A 17,519-nucleotide genomic window follows, 5' to 3' on the forward strand; every position below is an offset into this window, starting at 1 on the left:
CAACTCCATTCAGACACTGGCCCCGCTTACATTTCCACAATGACAAGATCCTAGGGGCCAGACCATAAGCGTCCTCCACTCTGGCCACAGTTGAGTTGCCTCTGGCAGGACTACTGCATGCTTTGTGTGCTGGTTCTGGCCACCAACCAGGGAAACCCCGCAGTCTCTCCGCGGTGAATGCCGAACACTCCGCCAAGACCATTATGCAGCCCTTCAATGGCCGCCGTGAATAGCGAGCGGCACACTACAGTACGGCGGATTGTTAAGACGCGCAATTCACCCTGGGCTCCATTGGGAGACCATGACACATATATAAACACTGGTGAACTACACTAATCCCCGATATGCTTCCTCTGTGTTGTGTCTTTTCATGATGGACAACAAACAAAAGCAAATCCAGATAAAATGCGCCCTACATAGACAAATAGGAAAACAGTTAATGAATAGCGTTCCTTGACACAGTTAGTGAGCTCAAGCATTACTCCAAAAAGCCAGGAGATTACCTACTATCACAATTTGGTGGCAGCAGGAAGCCTATCACGTGCACATTTAACACTCTTATGTAGGGATTAATGTTCATAATTTCCCGACAGCGTTAACAAACAATATCGCAGAATGGAGGACTTCCAACGGGCTCGTTCTTTTATACAGCTAGATCTTTTCCTTTTGCCTTGTTGACAAATGACCTCCATCTTCTGACTATTTGTCTACTATGGTTAAACTCTTAGTTTTCAAGGCTCATTGGCGTATTGCAGTTGTGGGCATGGAGATGAGTCACAGCTGCCAGCAGGCCTCTTGTGTTAATCTTACGATTAGCCCGCAGTGATCCCATCAGGACTGCCAAGATCTGTGGTGAAGAGCCGAAAGGTTTATCCCAAAAGTGATCTGTCGCTAACGCTAACCACAGCATGCGCAAACGAAGCACGCGAGCGGAATACAAGGCGCACCGAGAATATCCCGGCTGCTTTGAATACTGTTTGTAGGGGTGACATATCCTCGCCCCACATATCTGGAGCAGCACCGGCGCTGTTGCGCGTTAAAGAGTGCGGTGGTAGAGAAATGTGTCACACGGGTCAGACCCAGGAGTTAAGGGGGCAAGCGGCGTGCCCTTCTGACACAGGAGGGGGGGGAGCTGCCAAATGACATGCTGTGACAGGCTTCTCAAAGTGGGAACGGCATGGAAGGCACAAAAGCAAACACTACCGCATTGTATTTGCACGCAAACGTTCACACGTGAGCGCAGCCGTCCGACACGCGGTAACACCTGCTGCGTATCGAAGAACAAATAAGCATACGTCTAGTAACTCAATGCGCCCAACATGAGAGTTTTCTCAAGATTTCATTTAATATGCCAACTGTGACTGAGAGTCATTGTCAGCTAGCTTACGCCACAAATACTCTCTATTCAGGCCAGTTGGTTTCGAAGGTTTCATGGGCAGTAGACGCAAGGAAGAATCATCTCACTGGTGGGAAAATGGAATGCTGGAGGCAATTACCTCCCTGACTTTCTGTCTTTGGGTCAAAAGGGGAGCAGCCATAAACGCACGGAGACCAAGCAGACCTTGTTTCACTCTCCCTGAAGCCACAAACATCAGCTGGGGGAAGAGGCCCTGGTTGTTTAAATTTACAGCACCGTGTCATTGTGTTTCATGAGGGAACGACAACGCTTGTATTCCGTGGACATGAACACGTACGTGAATGCTAATATGCTGGCAAAATAAAATGTTTCCAGGTACTCTTGATCACTCTGTAAAGCCACTTGTTTGTTCACCTGAATGATCTCAGTGATAATTACAAGCAGCGTCTCACACACACACACACACACATGCGCAAACGTTGACAATTTTGCTGCTGAACGTGTTTGACAAGCTCAACAAGAATATAACACGCACCAGAACTACGTAGACGACACAAAACCTGAGACAAAAGAGCTGAACCAAAAAAAGCTCCCTGGATGTTTTAAGAAAAGCTGAAACAATAAATTGTTCAGTTATAATAACATGTATGACATGTCATTTTGATTCTCGCTTTACAGTCATTTGGAGGCACTTGAAAATGACAGAAAACATACAATTGGTTTTAATGTTAAACAAAAAAATGAAAGATGTATTTATATTTGAAGATTCCTACCCGTCTATTACGTTTTTATCTTTCATTCATGCTGTGCAAGCCATTTTCAGCTGTCACGGGTTGCAGCAAGTTGCGAGGATGTGAATGAAACGGTCTGGAACGTACCATTTAAGTGTAGGGGTTAGATTAATTCTAAAACGACATTGGCGTTCGAGAAATAAAATGAACCTCGACATATTTGAATTGGAAATGTTCTGATTAATCCCGACAACTAAATAAAAGCATAACAATGAGTGTTGCGTGTGGTTGTGAAGCATGCGTGGAAAATAACTCCCCTACCGTGACAGCGGGTTGGATCCCTCCAAGATGATGTTGGAACTGCCCTTTAAAGTCGCTCGACTTCCTAGACCAAGTAAAGACGGCATGAATGCATTGCGCTGGGAGAAGGAAGGTACAGCCTGACAATCCGCATCTCTATAAAGTCTACCAACAACATATTGCAGGGACTTTGAGACGAGAATTTTTGAGGCGGGGGGTTCATTTTTTTGTCCAAATTTAGGACGTGTAGGCTGATTTAAAGTAGCCGAAAACAGGCTCAGTTGCGAAGGAACAAAGGTGCCTATTTTTGCCTTTTTCTTTTCTTTATTTTTACTTTGAGACAACGTCAGCAAACTGGACTACTCCTGTGAAACGGGAATGATTTATCCTCCTGAAGGTTTATTCTACATCGAGATGGATCCAGCACCGCCAGGTAATACTAACTACTGCAGCCATTGTCTGTTTTTAGGGGGGTTAAAAATCGCCTGTCAGCTCCCGTTCGCTTGATTTTTAGCTTTCGTGGTGTCGTGGGATAAAAATGCTCAGGTTGACATGTGGGCAAATATATGTAGTTGTGATTAAAACGTTGGAATGGTTAGGTCGTGGGCGCTGCGCCTCCTCTGTGCTCTTGCCCAGGCATGCATAGCGCAATTCGCTTGCCAATTACGTAATACCCCAGCGGACCAGGCGCAGTGGTTCGTTCGCCTCTTTTCTTTTGTCCCAGCACGTCTGGCTAATTCACGACGAGCAGCGACGCAGAGTCTCGCCGAACTCTCACGAACCGTGCGACGACTCAGTAGACACCCATGACAAGGCACGGGGAACATTTTCGAAGGAAATATGGTGCGTCAAGGGGCACCGCATGAAACGAGCGCTTTGTTCTCGGCTCTGCAGCCAGCCGTGCTTAATTAGTGCTAGCTCGCAAAGTAGGCTAGAGGCAGGCGAGCGAGCGAGCGAACGGGCTGGCGAGACGACCCATCTCGTGCCGTCATTGCCACGGGGCGACCGGACCGCGTCCCCATCTGCACATTTCGACCTTTTTGTTTGGTGACAACTTGCAAAACTTGAACACGAATGCCTGCTGCTGCGGCACCACAATTGCTCTAAACACATTGGCCTCGAATGCTATTAAGACTTAATGACACGGCATTGAAACGATCCATGAAACGACCGTTCCTTTCAAAGAGTCCATTTACAATGGGGTGAAACCAGGCTTTATCGTGATGAATTCATTTCCTGAGTTCAGGGTTAATGACTTGGCTCTGGCTCTGTTCTATACCGCTGGCTGGTACGGAGCCTTTGGTGTACACACAAATTTCTTGGCAGGAAACAGGAGAAGAAGAAAAAAAAGGGGGGAGTATGCAGGTTTAATTTTGATGGGGGCAGGAGCAGCAGTTTTTGGTTTTTAGTCTGCCAAAAAACTGCTGCTGCTGCTGCACCTGACTTTTGTTTATTTTAAGGTCAAAGGAGAGCGGATGGTGGGTGAAAGCCACATTTTCTCCTGGCATAGGCAGCTCTTGTCGTCTACCCAACTGCCCCATGAAAGGCACTTTTGTCCTGACGTGAAATATATCGCCCCGGCCCTCAGCTTCTCTTGATGCGGTTAGCGCTCCTTTTTCATCCTTAGAAAAACGCTTCGACTTTTCCGCCAACTCTGATGTGCTTTTCCCTGAAAAAGTTGAGGATTTGCAAGACTGCAGTAATTGTAGTAAGATGGGGTCATGATTTTCAAAAAGAAATGTAGCGATTAAGAATAATTGTCTATAAAATATTTAAAAAGCTGTAGGATATTATGCGGTTAAGGCAGGACCTTGCCGATGACGTCACGTAACAAACTTGTTGCGACGGTCGCATATTTGCAGATTAGTCTGAGATATTTAATTGCAACCGCAACAATTTTGCTTTTGAAGTATTCTCGTCAAAAAATAGACTGCAGACCACAATAGTGGGCATTTGCCAAATAATACTGAAATTGGTGAATAGTCATAACACACGCTCGTGCAACACTCCCCCCCACCCCGTGGGTGTGTCAGTCATGATTTGGCAAGTGACATCTTTTGGAAACATGCCTGGGCTTGTCCCCGTCAAGCCACCAGGCAAGGGCGCGACAAACTTGCATGAGTAGGAGGTGTGTGTGTGTGTGTGGGGGGGGATGATCTCTGGCTCGAAGAGGCCTCGCGAAGCGTGTCGGCACATTGGGCGATTGGATTGATACCGTTTTGTTGAGTAAGACGCCTGCTGGATCTTGCATCGTTGCAATGCGGGCAATCTAGATGCAGGACAATAGCTTTGTGTTGTTTATTTTGCCATCTACTTATCTAAACTTTTCCCTGGTGTGGAATCCTTTCTTCTTTCACCGTGGCGAGGCACACACGACTGTAATCTTGGAGCTAGTATTTAGATAAATGTGATTGCGCTTTTTCCAATGACGTTGTCTCATTTCCATCCCTAACAGCTCTCCCTCCCAGGTCAACCAAGCCAACGTCTTCCGTCATGAACAATAACTGCCTTTCCCCGCAGTCCGACTCGCTACAGGATGCCGAATGGTACTGGGGCGATGTAACCAGGTAAAAGACCAGGGCGGCTAATTTAAACATCTCTCCCCTTCTATCGCTTGTCTGTTGAAATGCGGTGTTTAATCTGTTAACTGATTTCCCCTCAGGGACGAGGTCAACGAGAAGCTCCGTGACACACCTGACGGCTCCTTCCTAGTACGTGACGCGTCCACCAAGCTGCAGGGAGATTTTACGCTGACATTAAGGTGAAACGGCTTGAAGAAAACAACAGCAAAGCGCTTTTGTTTCCCCGTTCGGCGCTCACTTATCGGACAAATTGCGGTTGACAGGAAAGACGGCCACAATAAATTGATCAAGATTTACCACCGCGACGGCAAGTACGGCTTCTCGGACCCACTCACCTTCACTTCGGTGGTGGAGCTCATTTGGCACTATCGGCACCACCCGTTAGTGGAATACAACGCCTCGTTGGACCTGATGCTCACACACCCGGTGTCTCGCTTCCAGCAGGTCAGTGCGTTCCACATTTCAGTTTCGCAATGGTCAGGAATCTGCAAATTGGACAATAATTGAGTACTTGTTGTGAATTTCTGAGCGAACCGTTTTCTGTTTCATCACTACAACGTGCCTTTTCACTAACCTTAAGCGATTGGATTTGTTTTGGCATCAGGTGAAGGAGAACAGTGTTGACGTCGCCGGAAGAAAGCTCAAAGAGGTCCATTGTCAGTATGAAGAGAAGTCGAAGGAGTTTGATCGTCTTTACGAAGCCTTCACCAAGACTTCGCAGGTGACGACTGCAGTGCAATGACTTCTGGTGCTCCTAAACATTTGAGTGCAAATCAGACTAAAATGGATTCATTCTCTGAAATCAGGAGATCCAGATGAAACAAACCGCGATCGAGGCATTCAACGAGACAATGATGATCTTTGAGGAACAATGTCGTGAACAAGAGCGCTACGGCGAAGAATTTGAGAGGAACAGTCTCTCCGAGGGAGCCGACAAAGATCTCGAGAGGTACTTTTGCAAAATGAGCCCTTTTCGAGGGGATGACATAACCGATATTAGATTTCACACGCTTTGCATTCTCATCATCCTAGTCCCGAAATTTCATTCAGACCTTTGACTTGCCCGCTTTAGCTTTCTGATCAACTACGAGAAGCTGAAGTGCCGTCTCAGCGATATCTACGACAGCAAGATTCATCTGGAAGAAGACTTGCGGAGCCAGGTGGAAAACTACAGAGAGACCGACAGAAAGATGAACAGTTTGCGGCCAGATCTGATCCAGCTGCGCAATATCCGAGATCAGTATCTCAAGTGAGTATGCCGAGGTAGATGACCGCCAAAAAACCCCCACAATGTTTAATTTCTTTGATGGCTTTTCGACATGCAGCTGGCTCAATCACAAAGGCGTGCGGCAGAAACTCATCAACGACTGGCTCGGGATACTAAAAGACAGCCTTGACGAGTACGTACGAACGAACCCAAGCGTCGGAAAGTCAAATGCGGTGGAATACAAAGATGACTTTTGTTTCCTCAGTACGTACGTGTTGAAAGGAGACGAGAAGAACTTACCCCATCAGGACGAGACGAGTTGGTTTGTCGGCGAACTGAGCAGGACGCAGGCCGAGGAGATGCTTCAGGGGAAAGATCCTGGAACGTTCCTCATCCGCGAGAGCAGCAGGCAAGGCTGCTACGCCTGCTCCGTCGTGTGAGTATCTGCACAATGAAAGGAGGCCGATCATTTGCGGCGCCCGTTGACGCTTTGTTGTTTTTCGATTCCAGAGTAAACGACGAAGTGAAGCACTGCATGATCTACAGCACGCCGCACGGTTACGGCTTCGCCGAGCCCTACGACGTCCACTGTTCACTGAAAGACCTTGTCCTACACTACCGCTTGCACTCGTTAGCGCAACACAACGACGCCCTGGATGTTAGGCTGTCGCATCCCGTACACGCCGAAGCGACCGCCATGCCTTCGCAACACGCAGAGGAGCACAAACTCTTACAGACTCCCAAGCAGATAGTGAGGCTGCCGCCAGCCGCTCCGGAGATGTAAACCAAGTGAGATTATATCGAGGACATGTTTACTGTACCCTGCGAGGACGACTGCGTCGAGGTGCATTGTGCTCAATGTTGCACTAAAGTGATTCCATCCGTTTTCGTGAAGGCAAATTCACAGATTTGAAGTGGGACCGGAACTTGAATGTCAGCTTTTATTATTTTGGTTTTACCAGAGACTGTTAAATATTTCTGAAAAGAAACTGTACTTCATATATTGTCGTTCGTTGGATGTTTTTTTAGGGGGGGGTGGAGATGTTGACAACCGCTAAATTGCTCTCTAACCGACTGCGGATGCCGCGTCTTGGTTTGGCTTGTACCAGTGGTTCTTAACCTGGGAACCCTATGGGTTCGACAGAGCCTCCACTGAGGAGGTCCGAACATACCGGATTTATTGTGTAAATTCTGATTTACCAGTATGTAATTTGTTGTGGGTTCATGCATCGTGTTGGTTTTGTTCTTTGAACAAGGTGATGTTCATGCATGGCTCATTTTGTGCACCAGTAAAAAAACATCTATGTCTAGAATTTAAAAAATAAAATTCACTAACGAGGGGTTCGGTGAATGCGCATATGAAACTGGTGGGGTTCGGTACCTCCAACAAGGTTAAGAACCACCGGTTTGTACTATCCGAGCGGATGTTTTGCCTAAAACCGAATCGGCTATGAAAAGTGATCAATAGGTTGCGTGAACATATTAGATTACTACTACTTAGCGCATTGGTGCGGAGAAAATGGTGCTGTACACAGGCTGTTTCTGTCATCCTGGTTTGGTGGACCAAACCGTTTTCTGGGTAAATACCACTTGTGAATATGTGAAAAATTGTGGTGCATCTTGACAATTTGCCCCGTTCATACAGTGGATATTATGTAGCATTAACATCCTATAGAAAACTATTACTCAATGTTATACCCATTGACCAAAGCACTTGATAGAGCGCAAGAACACACGCCCGTTTTGCCCAATGGATGCTTTTGGGCAAGCTTTGGGTAAATATCTACACCTGCTGATTGATGTGCTGATGAAAACATAATCTGAAGTACTGTATGTTATATTCTGTTACTCAAAGAAGTATAAGCTTTTTGTATTCTATATTTTTTCTACAAACATGCCACAAGATGAAAGCTTGAAGAAAGTGCAATCCAACAGTATTTCTATTGTTGCAATGTGTGACGGCGGTGTGAAGGTTTTGCTGTTACGAATGGTTGACATGCGCCACAAAAAAAATGCACTCTTTGGTGGTGTCGGTAAGATACGGCCTCTCGTGTTCATTTGAACGGGAAACGGTCCGGAAGTATCCTGCCTCCATGACTTGAATTGTGGCATTGCCGGAGCTATGAATGTGTTTCATCACGACATGCGGCCTACATAACTAATGGCGCAAGGAATCTGTTTGACATGGCACATTCTTTTCCAGGTTCGTGAACAACAAAACTCTGTACTGAGAAACTAAAATGTATATCTGAGGTTCCTACTTGGGATTAGGCCTGTTTGGCCTCATATAGTTAAAAAAAAAAACCCTCCAGATGAGGATGGAGGGAAATGCCTTTGGTGAAGCTGAGCAATGTAAAATCATGAATTTTTTCTTGCTGAAAGACAATAAACTGATGAGGGTTTTGTCATTTTATGCCATTTTGTGCTGTTTTTCATTGCTCATAGAAGGCATATTTCTGTTAGATTAGAATAGATCCATGGTAGTCTGTCATTAAAATTTACTTCGAATCAGCAGTTCAGATTTGTAAAAATATGAAATTGACCAAATTTGGACATGCGGGTAGGAGGTTTCGGCCATTTGTACCTTTATGTAGCGGTAGCCATTGTATTCCAACAAGCTCTGGCCCGGGTTGGTTCGGCAGACACGGAAGGCACCGGAGGACATACTGCGGACAGATGGAAGAGAAAGGAAGTGACAAAGACAATAGCAGGATATGCTGTGGAACTTGTCGCCCTGCCCGGTATGTCCGCATTATCTCACCCGAAAAAAATCTGGATCATTTTGAACATGCAATCATATCATTTCAGAAAGGTTATTTCAATGGAACACAGTCTGTGAACATTAGAAAGTACTCAGAATCAGCAATTTCATTCACCCAAGTTGATCACATACCATTGTAATGTCAAAAATATTGCACACCAAATATATTCATAAAAAAAGTGCTACAAATCAGAAACACTTGTACAAACAATATATAGAGACAGACCACTGGCTGTGCTTAGTTATTTTCTGGTATGCCCCCCAGGAAGAAGAAAATATTTCACACCCACAGAATTGTCCTCAGTGACTATAAATAGTATCATTTGTCTATTAAATCATAATACTATTTTATCCAAATGAACATCTACTCTGGGTTGACACACACATACACGCTATTTGAGAAGCACTGGTAGGCCAATGTACCCAGTTGACACCACTGTGACCAAGAACAACATGTGGCCTCGTTCAGCCTTCACATAAGGTCCACATTAGGCAAGGATTATTAAGGTGAAGAGGGCAGGGATGTACTCGAGGAGAGCCTCGGTTCCAGGCCATGGATTATTCACTTCTACCTGTGTCAGCAAAGAGCTGGTGAAAAGGTCCCATGACGAGGACCACTCAGATGGGCCCCCCGACTCCCTCACTGTAAAACAAAATGGAGACACCGTGTGCGGGGTAGAAAGGAGGAACTTGTTTAACGCAAGTAAAGAATCATGAGTTTTGTTCTACTTCAAGGGATGTTACGTAGTGCTCTTGAACATTTCCCGTAACCTGAAATATTCCCCAAACTTGGCTCCTTCCCAGACTAACTTGCCTACGCAGCAGTTAAACTAACACAACTAAATCTGCTTTTCTTCCCCAAGCTCCGTCTCGAAGTAAAAAGCCACCCCCACGCCCTTTTCCTCAAAAATAATACACACACTCACTCCTCCATTTCCTTCGTCCTTCATTTTCATTCCCCATTTTCATTTTTGTTAGCACACTCACACGTCAACTCGCCCAAGCTCTGAAGTTCTCCATTTAAACAAGTTCGAAGTGAAGGGGAGCGGTAAGACGAATTTGTTTTATTGTCACACTTCAGCTGGAGAGTGGAGGGACCATTAAATGACTTACAGGCTTTCAGGAAAATAGGTTTAGCTTTAGGCATTCTGCGCCGGCCACGTCCAATCATGTCACTCCTCCTCTCTGTCTCCGTCCGATTCCTCCGCGTTTAGGCCAGACTCTCAGCCAATGGCAAGCCGAGAACGTGAAGCGTGTCAACCAATCCAGATCCAGTTGCTATGTCGAAAGGAGAATCAATAAAGTGGATTTTTTTTTTTTTTTTTTAACCTCCCCGTTTTTATAGCTGGCGATATAGCTCGCTCATAGGCTGGGAGCTAGAAACCTTGTTGCTTGCCTGTCCAAGCAACTTGTAAACTAAAGCTTCACGTTGCTTTAAATCTACTCCTGCACATGGCATAGTTATACACTTCACAGTTATGTTTGAAAGAAAATAGCTTATGAAAAAAAACAGCATCCTATGCAGAAATCTTTCAATAACAATCCCTCTTCTTTTCAGTTATATTATGCAGGCTTGCAAATGATTCAAAAATAAATGTTTTACATCTAAAAGAAAAGAACCAAGTCCTCAAACATCTTCACATATTGCCAACCTGTTGAAACATTGCTACTTCTTGGGTATGCGGATTAATATGAAGAGCTAAAAGTTGAATCCACATTTGTGTGAAATAATAATCAAATTACCTTTAATTATGCATAGCACATATTAAAAACCTATTATGCAGTATTCATAAATGTGAAGAAACTGATCATGTTAATGATTTTTCAAAAAGAATGATCAATGATTATTCAAGACAGGAAACAGATAAATATCAAAACTATGCAATAGTTGATTTCTCTTAATATTTTGACGTGTTAAAATGTTCAGATGATCAGGCCAGCAGGCCCTCTTGTCCAACTTCAGTGACCTTTGACCTTTTGAATGAATGAACAAAATTTCTCACCCACTACATAATTATCCTCTGACTAGAAGCTGTTACAACTGTCCCCGAGGGACGAACTTCATTTACCTCAATTTTCCCCAAAATGTATTGTGCATTTACAGATTACATGCACAGCTTTTCAACATTAAAAAACTCCCCCACCCAAAAGACTCAACTACCCTCCTACAAATGAAAGTTGTAAGCATGCAATAATCCATCAATCCATCCCTCCATTATCTGTACTGCTAATCTGTCAACCAATTTGTTAAAGTTCAGTTTTGAAATGAATTAGAAAAGCGATCAAGTGTTCATGGTCCCGTATCATAGGACTGTCAGTACATTTGTTGTTTTCTTTGCACGGAGAACTCTTTTGTAATTGGGGCTTTTTTGAAGGCAACAGTCAATCCCTACAACACAGTCTATGAGCCTAATTGTTGTACTAAAACGTCACAGGATATAATTACTTTTCACAAAACTCTAATCTATTATCTATTCCAATAAAACCAAATCTTATGATGTTTTCATTTCTGGGGTAGACAAACTCTCAACAGAGGCCAGAGATCCAACAAAAAGCCAGACACTGCATTTTTATAAAGAACGATAATTATAGTGATTACTTTCCATAGAATGGCCCTCACACGATTTAGGTTTTTCCTCCAACCTCATGAGATTCTGCAAGCCAGTCTGTCTTTCTTTCCCCTGGCATCACATTAGCCATCACATGATGACATGAACATCAGCGGAAATAATGATTGCAACCTTAAAAAGCAAAAATAAGTTTCAAAGTGAAATACTTCAGTCATCTTAAAAAAGGCATTTTTGAATTTAAATATTCTGTTAGATGTGGTTTGATGGGAGACACAAACAAACATGATTGTCACATGAAGGATGCAGGCCAATGTGTTTATCAATTCAAGTTCATTATGTTTGCATTTCATCACGTTTACATCTTTCTCCTCTGTTCAAAGACTTTATGTCATTGCGGTGAAGTGTGGTTCTTTGTCTTGTTGTTATGTGGCCCACGGTTGGCTGGCAACAAATTCAGGGTGTCAGCAGCACTGGGCTCCAGCTCACCTGCAACCCTAATGAGTATATAGTAAAAAAAAAAAAAGATTGATATTTTAAATTGATGAACAGATGTTTTGTGAACGTCACTATGAAATAGGTGGTAATAATAATAAAAAATATACATACAGATGTGGGAAATCATCTAATAATCAATAAAACAGACTACGACAGCAGTTCTTATTATAGTTAGATTGAATGTCAGCAGTGTCCAAAATAATCATTGAGCTGAAAATGCTACACCATCAAACATAAAGACGTTTTTGTTGTTGTTTATGTGACGTTTCGCCATTTATTAAATTCTTACGTTTGTTTACGCGCAACACTGCCACCTGGCGTTAAATCTTATACAGACCAATCGAGTGAAAAAGCACAAAGGAACAAAGAGAACACGCATTTTCAGATAAAGAATCCTAAAATTAGTTAGTATTAGTAATTTACTTTAAAAAAAAAATAGACATTTCAAACTCCACACAAGGGACAAATAGCACCATTCCACCTCTCTTGTGCCTACGCGATTGATTAGTTGTGACTGGGGATTGACTTCAAGACCAAAGTAATCAATTCTGACCGACAACAACAAAGTATAGGAAGTTAGCTGCATGTCCTAAACAAATTTACGGGTGAGTGCGGTTGAGCGTGAATTGAGCATTATAGATTTAGTTTTAGAGCGTGGTTGTAGGTTAGTAGTTGCATCAGAGTTGCGTGTTTAATCATGGCGAGCGATTTACTAGCATGCTAACAGCTGTGTCTTAGTTGATGTAGCGATTGCAAATAGATGCCAAGTGCATTGTTATTATATTCAAACATGAGAGAATCTTTATATAAACACAGTTATTTGTTTTCGTGTTCAACTCATGTGTTTTTCTATCTGTTTTGCGTTTAATAGAGACAAAGGTTTGGGAATAATGGCCCTCCTGGTAAAGTGTCTGAGCTGTCATGTCTTCCACCGAATGTGTGTCAACTTGTGATGGTGATGCTGCTACTGTCATGGCAACCCAGGCTCCTGAACAGGCTCTGTTGAGCTCAGACCGCTACGCAAGGCTCATCCTGGCCCAGTTGAATAAAATGAGGCTGCGCACAGACTTCTGTGATGTTGGGCTGAGGGTCGGCCGCAGAGTCTTCAAAGTTCACCGACTGGTGCTTGCTGCCAGCAGCCAATACTTTTCTGCTCTTTTCTCGGGAGGGATGAGTGAGGCCGATAAAGAAGAGGTGGAGATTCTGGGAGTGGATGCTGGAGTCTTTGAGGTTTTGTTGGACTTTGTTTATACAGGTATTTGTAGATATCATTATGTTCTGCAAAAAAAGAAATCCCAGCCGTTGATTTCATGAAAATGTGCTCTCTTTCTCGTTAGGCACAATCAATGTGACAATAGAGAATGTTCAAGAACTGATGTTGGCAGCAGATATGCTGCAGTTGAATGAGGTGGTCTCCATCTGCGGTGAGTTTCTTAAGGGCCACATGGATCCATCCAACTGTGTGGGCATCTTTCAGTTCCTGGAGCAGATTGCCTGCATGGAATTGCTGGAGTTCTCCGAGAACTATATCCATGTTCACTTCCTGGAGGTAAGAAGCGCTTGATCATTTTGGTTTATTTATATTCTTTTTATTTCCAAAGACTCATTCAAATCCTCCTGATTTTATACGCCTCTTCCATCAATCAGGTTTGCATCGGTGATGAGTTCAAGGACCTCTCAAAGGATCAGATTGTAAAGCTTCTAAGAAGTGAAGAGCTGAGAATTGAGGACGAGTACCAGGTGTTCACCGCAGCCATGGAGTGGGTTCTCCAAGACGTGGCTAAGCGGAAAAAATACGTGGTTGAGGTGTTGGAACCGGTGCGCTTCCCTTTACTTTCCCCGCAGAGGCTGTTCAAGTACATCGAGGGTGAGGCGACTTAGTTTCTATATTCACGCAACTTAAGATTTCAGAGGCTCATTTTCTTTTACGTAACCAAGGCATGACTGACTTCAGTCTGAGAGTGGCACTGCAGACCCTTTTGAAGGAGTACATTGAAGTAGCAAAGTCTCCAAAAGACAAGACGCACAGCCAACTGCACCAAGTCAAGATGAGACCGAGAAGAAAAGCACGCAAATACGTTTATGCCATAGGTACTGTTTTCAAGTCTTTTTCTCACATGTCACATGTCAAGCGTATGTGAGACAATTTGGAATGATGGGACTTTTTCTTTTTGGCCATTGCAGGAGGCTACACTCGACTTCAGGGCGGTCGCTGGAGCGACAGCAGGGCCTTGAGTTGCGTGGAGCGCTTTGACACCTTCAACCAGTACTGGACCACGGTGTCATCGCTCCATCAGGCCCGTAGCGGGTTGGGCGTGGCCGTGCTCGAGGGCATGATTTATGTGGTGGGAGGTGAGCAAGCTGAGATATGTCACAAAGTGGCGTGGCTTTGATGACAAGTTTCACTTTTTGTCTTCACCAGGAGAGAAAGATTCCATGATTTTTGACTGCACGGAGAGATACGACCCGGTGACCAAACAGTGGGCTGCTGTAGCCTCTCTGAATTTCCCTCGCTGTGGAGTCGGCGTCTGCGCCTGCCACGGAGCGCTCTACGCGCTTGGTAAATACCACGACTGTGTTGTCGGAACGTGTCAAATGATATTGAATTATAGAATTGGTGTCATCAAAGAGCAGAGATGAAATGCGACTCTTTTGTCAAGATTGAAGCGTCCTGTCAAAATTAGCTCGTCGTTTGCTGCTTTCCCATTTAGGCGGATGGATCGGCTCCGAGATCGGGAGGACAATGGAACGTTACGACCCAGAGGAAAACAAGTGGGAGGTCATAGGCGACATGGCAGTTCCCCGCTATTATTTTGGCTGCTGCGAGCTCCAAGGTGGGTATCTGTTGTCTTTGAAATGTGCAACCTGAAGGCCTTAAAGTCAATGCACCAGACCGCTACCATTTCTGTCCAGGCTTTATTTACGTGATCGGAGGGATCAGCGACGAAGGCACGGAGCTATGCTCAGCCGAGGTCTACGATCCCATCAGCCGGCGCTGGAGCGCCTTGCCGGTGATGCTCACGCGGCGAGCGTATGTGGGCGTGGCCTGCCTCAACAACTGTATTTACGCGGTGGGTGGCCGCAATGAGGCCGTGGGTGCCTTGGAGACGGTGGAAAAATATTGTCCAGAGCAGGTAACCGAAGACAAACTGTAGCATATCCATGAAAAGTGCCCACTGGACTTTTCTTGTGGAAGGCGTTTCACTTTGTTGCACATTTTAGCTGTGGACTCTTTTGGATGAAAACGTTTTCAACACGCAAGAACAGTCCAGCCGCCTCAATTCAACCTTTGCGAATGACCACCTGCTGTCTGTCTGTCCAGGAGAAGTGGTTCGAAGTGGCCCCCATGTCCACGGCGCGCGCCGGGCCCTCAGTGTCGGCAGTCAACGGTTTGTTGTACGCCGTGGGAGGAAGGGCCGCCAGCAGAACCTTCTCAGCCCCCGTGACCATCGACTCTGTGGAGATCTACGACCCCCACCTGGACACGTGGACCCAAGTCGGCAACATGATCGCCAGTCGCTGCGATGGCGGCTTGGCTGTGCTCTGAGCACTGCGACTCTTTCTCTTTTTGGAAAAAGTGCACCTTAAGACATCTCTGCATATTATTTATTGATACGTGTAACCGGTGTTCTTTCATTGAGGCAAAAGTCTCTATTCTCGGTTCCCTGAATGCTTTTAAATTGCTCTTCTCTTTGCATTGTTTTAAAATTAGATATGGAAGCACTGTTTTGTTAATCTCTCTTTCACTTTCTTGAAATATGTCAACAGTGTGTGCGCGGTGCTACTTGAAAGTCTGAACAATCCATTTGAGTCTGTTTGTCGATGAAAGAGAATGACACAAACTGTGCTGTTACTACTGGATTGCTTTCATACCGATGGACAGAAGTGATGTCATACTTTTTACCTATAATTCAACAAATATCCCTTATCATACAAATGCAGCATTGCTGTCAAATAATGAAATAAACTTGCATTCCGGTATTGCCAGTGATGGTCATGACTAAAGCTGCGTTTGCATTGAAGTGGCATGTAACGTTTCACAGAGGAGTGCATTCTGAAAATGACTTATTTAGCAGTGTTTGCTATTCATGACCTGTTCAAACGTTCCGATACGCACCCCAACTGCTGTACATTTAATACTTTTTATCGGTCAACGTCTTTAGCTTCTTCTCAGCGCAGATATTCTTCAAGATCAGTGTTGCCACCAGTGAGAAGGTAGCAACCAGAGTAAGGAAAGTTCTCATGGCTTTGAACCAGGCTGGGTATCCAGGTAGCAGCGTCAGGTCATAGTGTAAAGACAGTCCCAGTCCCACAACGAGCACCGTGACGCCCTCGACGAGATTGTCCCTGCACAGCAAAGCCAGCCAGGCCAGAAGTGATGGAACGACGCTGTTGCCCAAGTTCATCCAGTCGGGTTGAGCGGGACTCCCGTCAGGAATGGCAAAGCCCCAGCGAACACCTCCGAGGAAGGATACGATACAAGCGCCGTACAGCATTTGAGCATATGCCACTTCTGGGTAGAAGGACTGAGTGGTCGCCATGACGACAGGGGCGCTCACAAATGGGATGAGCCCAGACAAACCGAGGTACAGCGCTGGTTTGGGAGCTTGACTCATGGCCTTCAAACTGAAAGCTTCTTTGGTGTCGCTTTTGTCTGAGTGGCAGAGACGCCAGCCAGCCCAGTTGATCGGTTTGATGTTGGTCGACGTCTGTTTGGATGGAATCGCCAACGACGAGACCGGTTGAATGCGTGTTGGGTTTGATGCGCTGTCTATCCATCGAGGATTCCACGTCCAAAACTGTAAATATATGCATTTTTATACTACTAGGAATAAAAAATTAGGGCCCAATATTAATTTTTAAAAGTCAATGCTATCCTGTTGCAGGGAAAAAAAACAAGCTTTAATCGGGCAATTATAATTTAGAAACTTGAGAATGCAGAAAATTATTGAATTATAATTGCCATAATTGGCTATTCTAATCGCCCTAACCTTAATTAAAACAAGATGGACTTTCCATACCACTGTCTTCACTTGAAAAAACTTTTATTTCTTCCAACACTGGCTTACCTTACTGAGATTTCCATGAGGTGCAAATCCAAACATTTTGATTCTAAAAAAAACAAAAAATAAAACAAAACATTGCAAGGTCAAGCAATTGTTCGGCAACAATCCGCTTATATGATGAAGTACCGAAACGTTCTTTTGGAAATCATGCGTGTTCCTGGTAAATTGCACAGATACACTAACGATGTTGACGTTTTGATTAGCGTTAACAACTGGGGTCGTTGTTACCATGATTATTACATCGGTGATTTTTCTTTCTCTGTATTTTATAAAGACAAAGATCGTTTGTGCTTACGATGTCTTACCTTCTTATGAAATCGCGTCTGATCATTTCAAACTTAGTCGAAAGCGTCCTCGCTACGAAATCGTGCCGTTTTTCTTCGACAAAACGAGATAAGTTCTGCTATCGACTATTTTGTCTGTCCATGGCGGGGGAGGTTTTAAGGGGCA

At 44.5% G+C, this 17,519-nt stretch overlaps 3 protein-coding genes and 2 long non-coding RNA genes across 8 annotated transcripts; 2 read left to right on the forward strand and 3 right to left on the reverse strand.

Annotated features, from left to right (window-relative positions):
• The first annotated feature begins 2,466 nt into the window (after positions 1–2,466).
• LOC119136639 (phosphatidylinositol 3-kinase regulatory subunit gamma-like) lies at positions 2,467–8,590 on the forward strand. 2 transcript variants are annotated; one of them, XM_037275238.1, is made up of 10 exons: positions 2,467–2,821; positions 4,844–4,955; positions 5,051–5,149; positions 5,234–5,414; positions 5,569–5,691; positions 5,777–5,919; positions 6,043–6,219; positions 6,296–6,370; positions 6,443–6,613; positions 6,688–8,590. In XM_037275238.1, exons 1-10 carry the CDS (start codon positions 2,767–2,769, stop codon positions 6,959–6,961), a joined length of 1,410 nt encoding a protein of 469 aa, XP_037131133.1. In that variant the 5' UTR covers positions 2,467–2,766; the 3' UTR covers positions 6,962–8,590. The 2 variants fall into 2 exon arrangements, with proteins under 2 accessions (XP_037131133.1, XP_037131134.1); XM_037275239.1 differs by having other exon boundaries at positions 5,575–5,691; positions 6,688–6,961.
• Positions 5,323–5,685, reverse strand: LOC119136642. Its single transcript, XR_005100782.1, has 2 exons — positions 5,545–5,685; positions 5,323–5,455 (listed from the first exon to the last, which is right to left on the reverse strand). It is a non-coding gene; the product is annotated as an uncharacterized LOC119136642 (long non-coding RNA).
• Positions 8,591–8,686: 96 nt separating the features above from the next.
• LOC119137113 lies at positions 8,687–10,237 on the reverse strand. Of its 2 annotated transcripts, none has more exons than XR_005100865.1 (3): positions 10,052–10,237; positions 9,511–9,581; positions 8,687–8,843 (listed from the first exon to the last, which is right to left on the reverse strand). It is a non-coding gene; the product is annotated as an uncharacterized LOC119137113 (long non-coding RNA). The 2 variants fall into 2 exon arrangements; XR_005100866.1 differs by lacking the exon at positions 10,052–10,237 and adding an exon at positions 9,926–10,041.
• A 2,281-nt stretch (positions 10,238–12,518) lies between these two features.
• On the forward strand, positions 12,519–16,003 carry LOC119136849 (intracisternal A particle-promoted polypeptide). 2 transcript variants are annotated; one of them, XM_037275623.1, is made up of 10 exons: positions 12,519–12,608; positions 12,875–13,258; positions 13,341–13,552; positions 13,651–13,870; positions 13,942–14,094; positions 14,188–14,355; positions 14,426–14,563; positions 14,715–14,837; positions 14,917–15,137; positions 15,326–16,003. In XM_037275623.1, the coding sequence occupies exons 2-10, from the start codon at positions 12,925–12,927 to the stop codon at positions 15,548–15,550; spliced, it is 1,794 nt and encodes a 597-aa protein (XP_037131518.1). In that variant the 5' UTR covers positions 12,519–12,608; positions 12,875–12,924; the 3' UTR covers positions 15,551–16,003. The 2 variants fall into 2 exon arrangements, with proteins under 2 accessions (XP_037131518.1, XP_037131519.1); XM_037275624.1 differs by having other exon boundaries at positions 14,917–15,172; positions 15,250–15,429.
• LOC119136853 (transmembrane protein 69-like) lies at positions 15,890–17,514 on the reverse strand. The gene is made up of 3 exons (XM_037275634.1): positions 17,375–17,514; positions 17,073–17,115; positions 15,890–16,802 (listed from the first exon to the last, which is right to left on the reverse strand). The coding sequence occupies exons 1-3, from the start codon at positions 17,398–17,400 to the stop codon at positions 16,137–16,139; spliced, it is 735 nt and encodes a 244-aa protein (XP_037131529.1). The 5' UTR covers positions 17,401–17,514; the 3' UTR covers positions 15,890–16,136.
• Between the last annotated feature and the right edge of the window lie 5 nt (positions 17,515–17,519).

The sequence above is a fragment of the Syngnathus acus genome, chromosome 17, assembly GCF_901709675.1.
Source record: "Syngnathus acus chromosome 17, fSynAcu1.2, whole genome shotgun sequence".
In the NCBI taxonomy this organism is placed as follows: domain Eukaryota; kingdom Metazoa; phylum Chordata; class Actinopteri; order Syngnathiformes; family Syngnathidae; genus Syngnathus; species Syngnathus acus.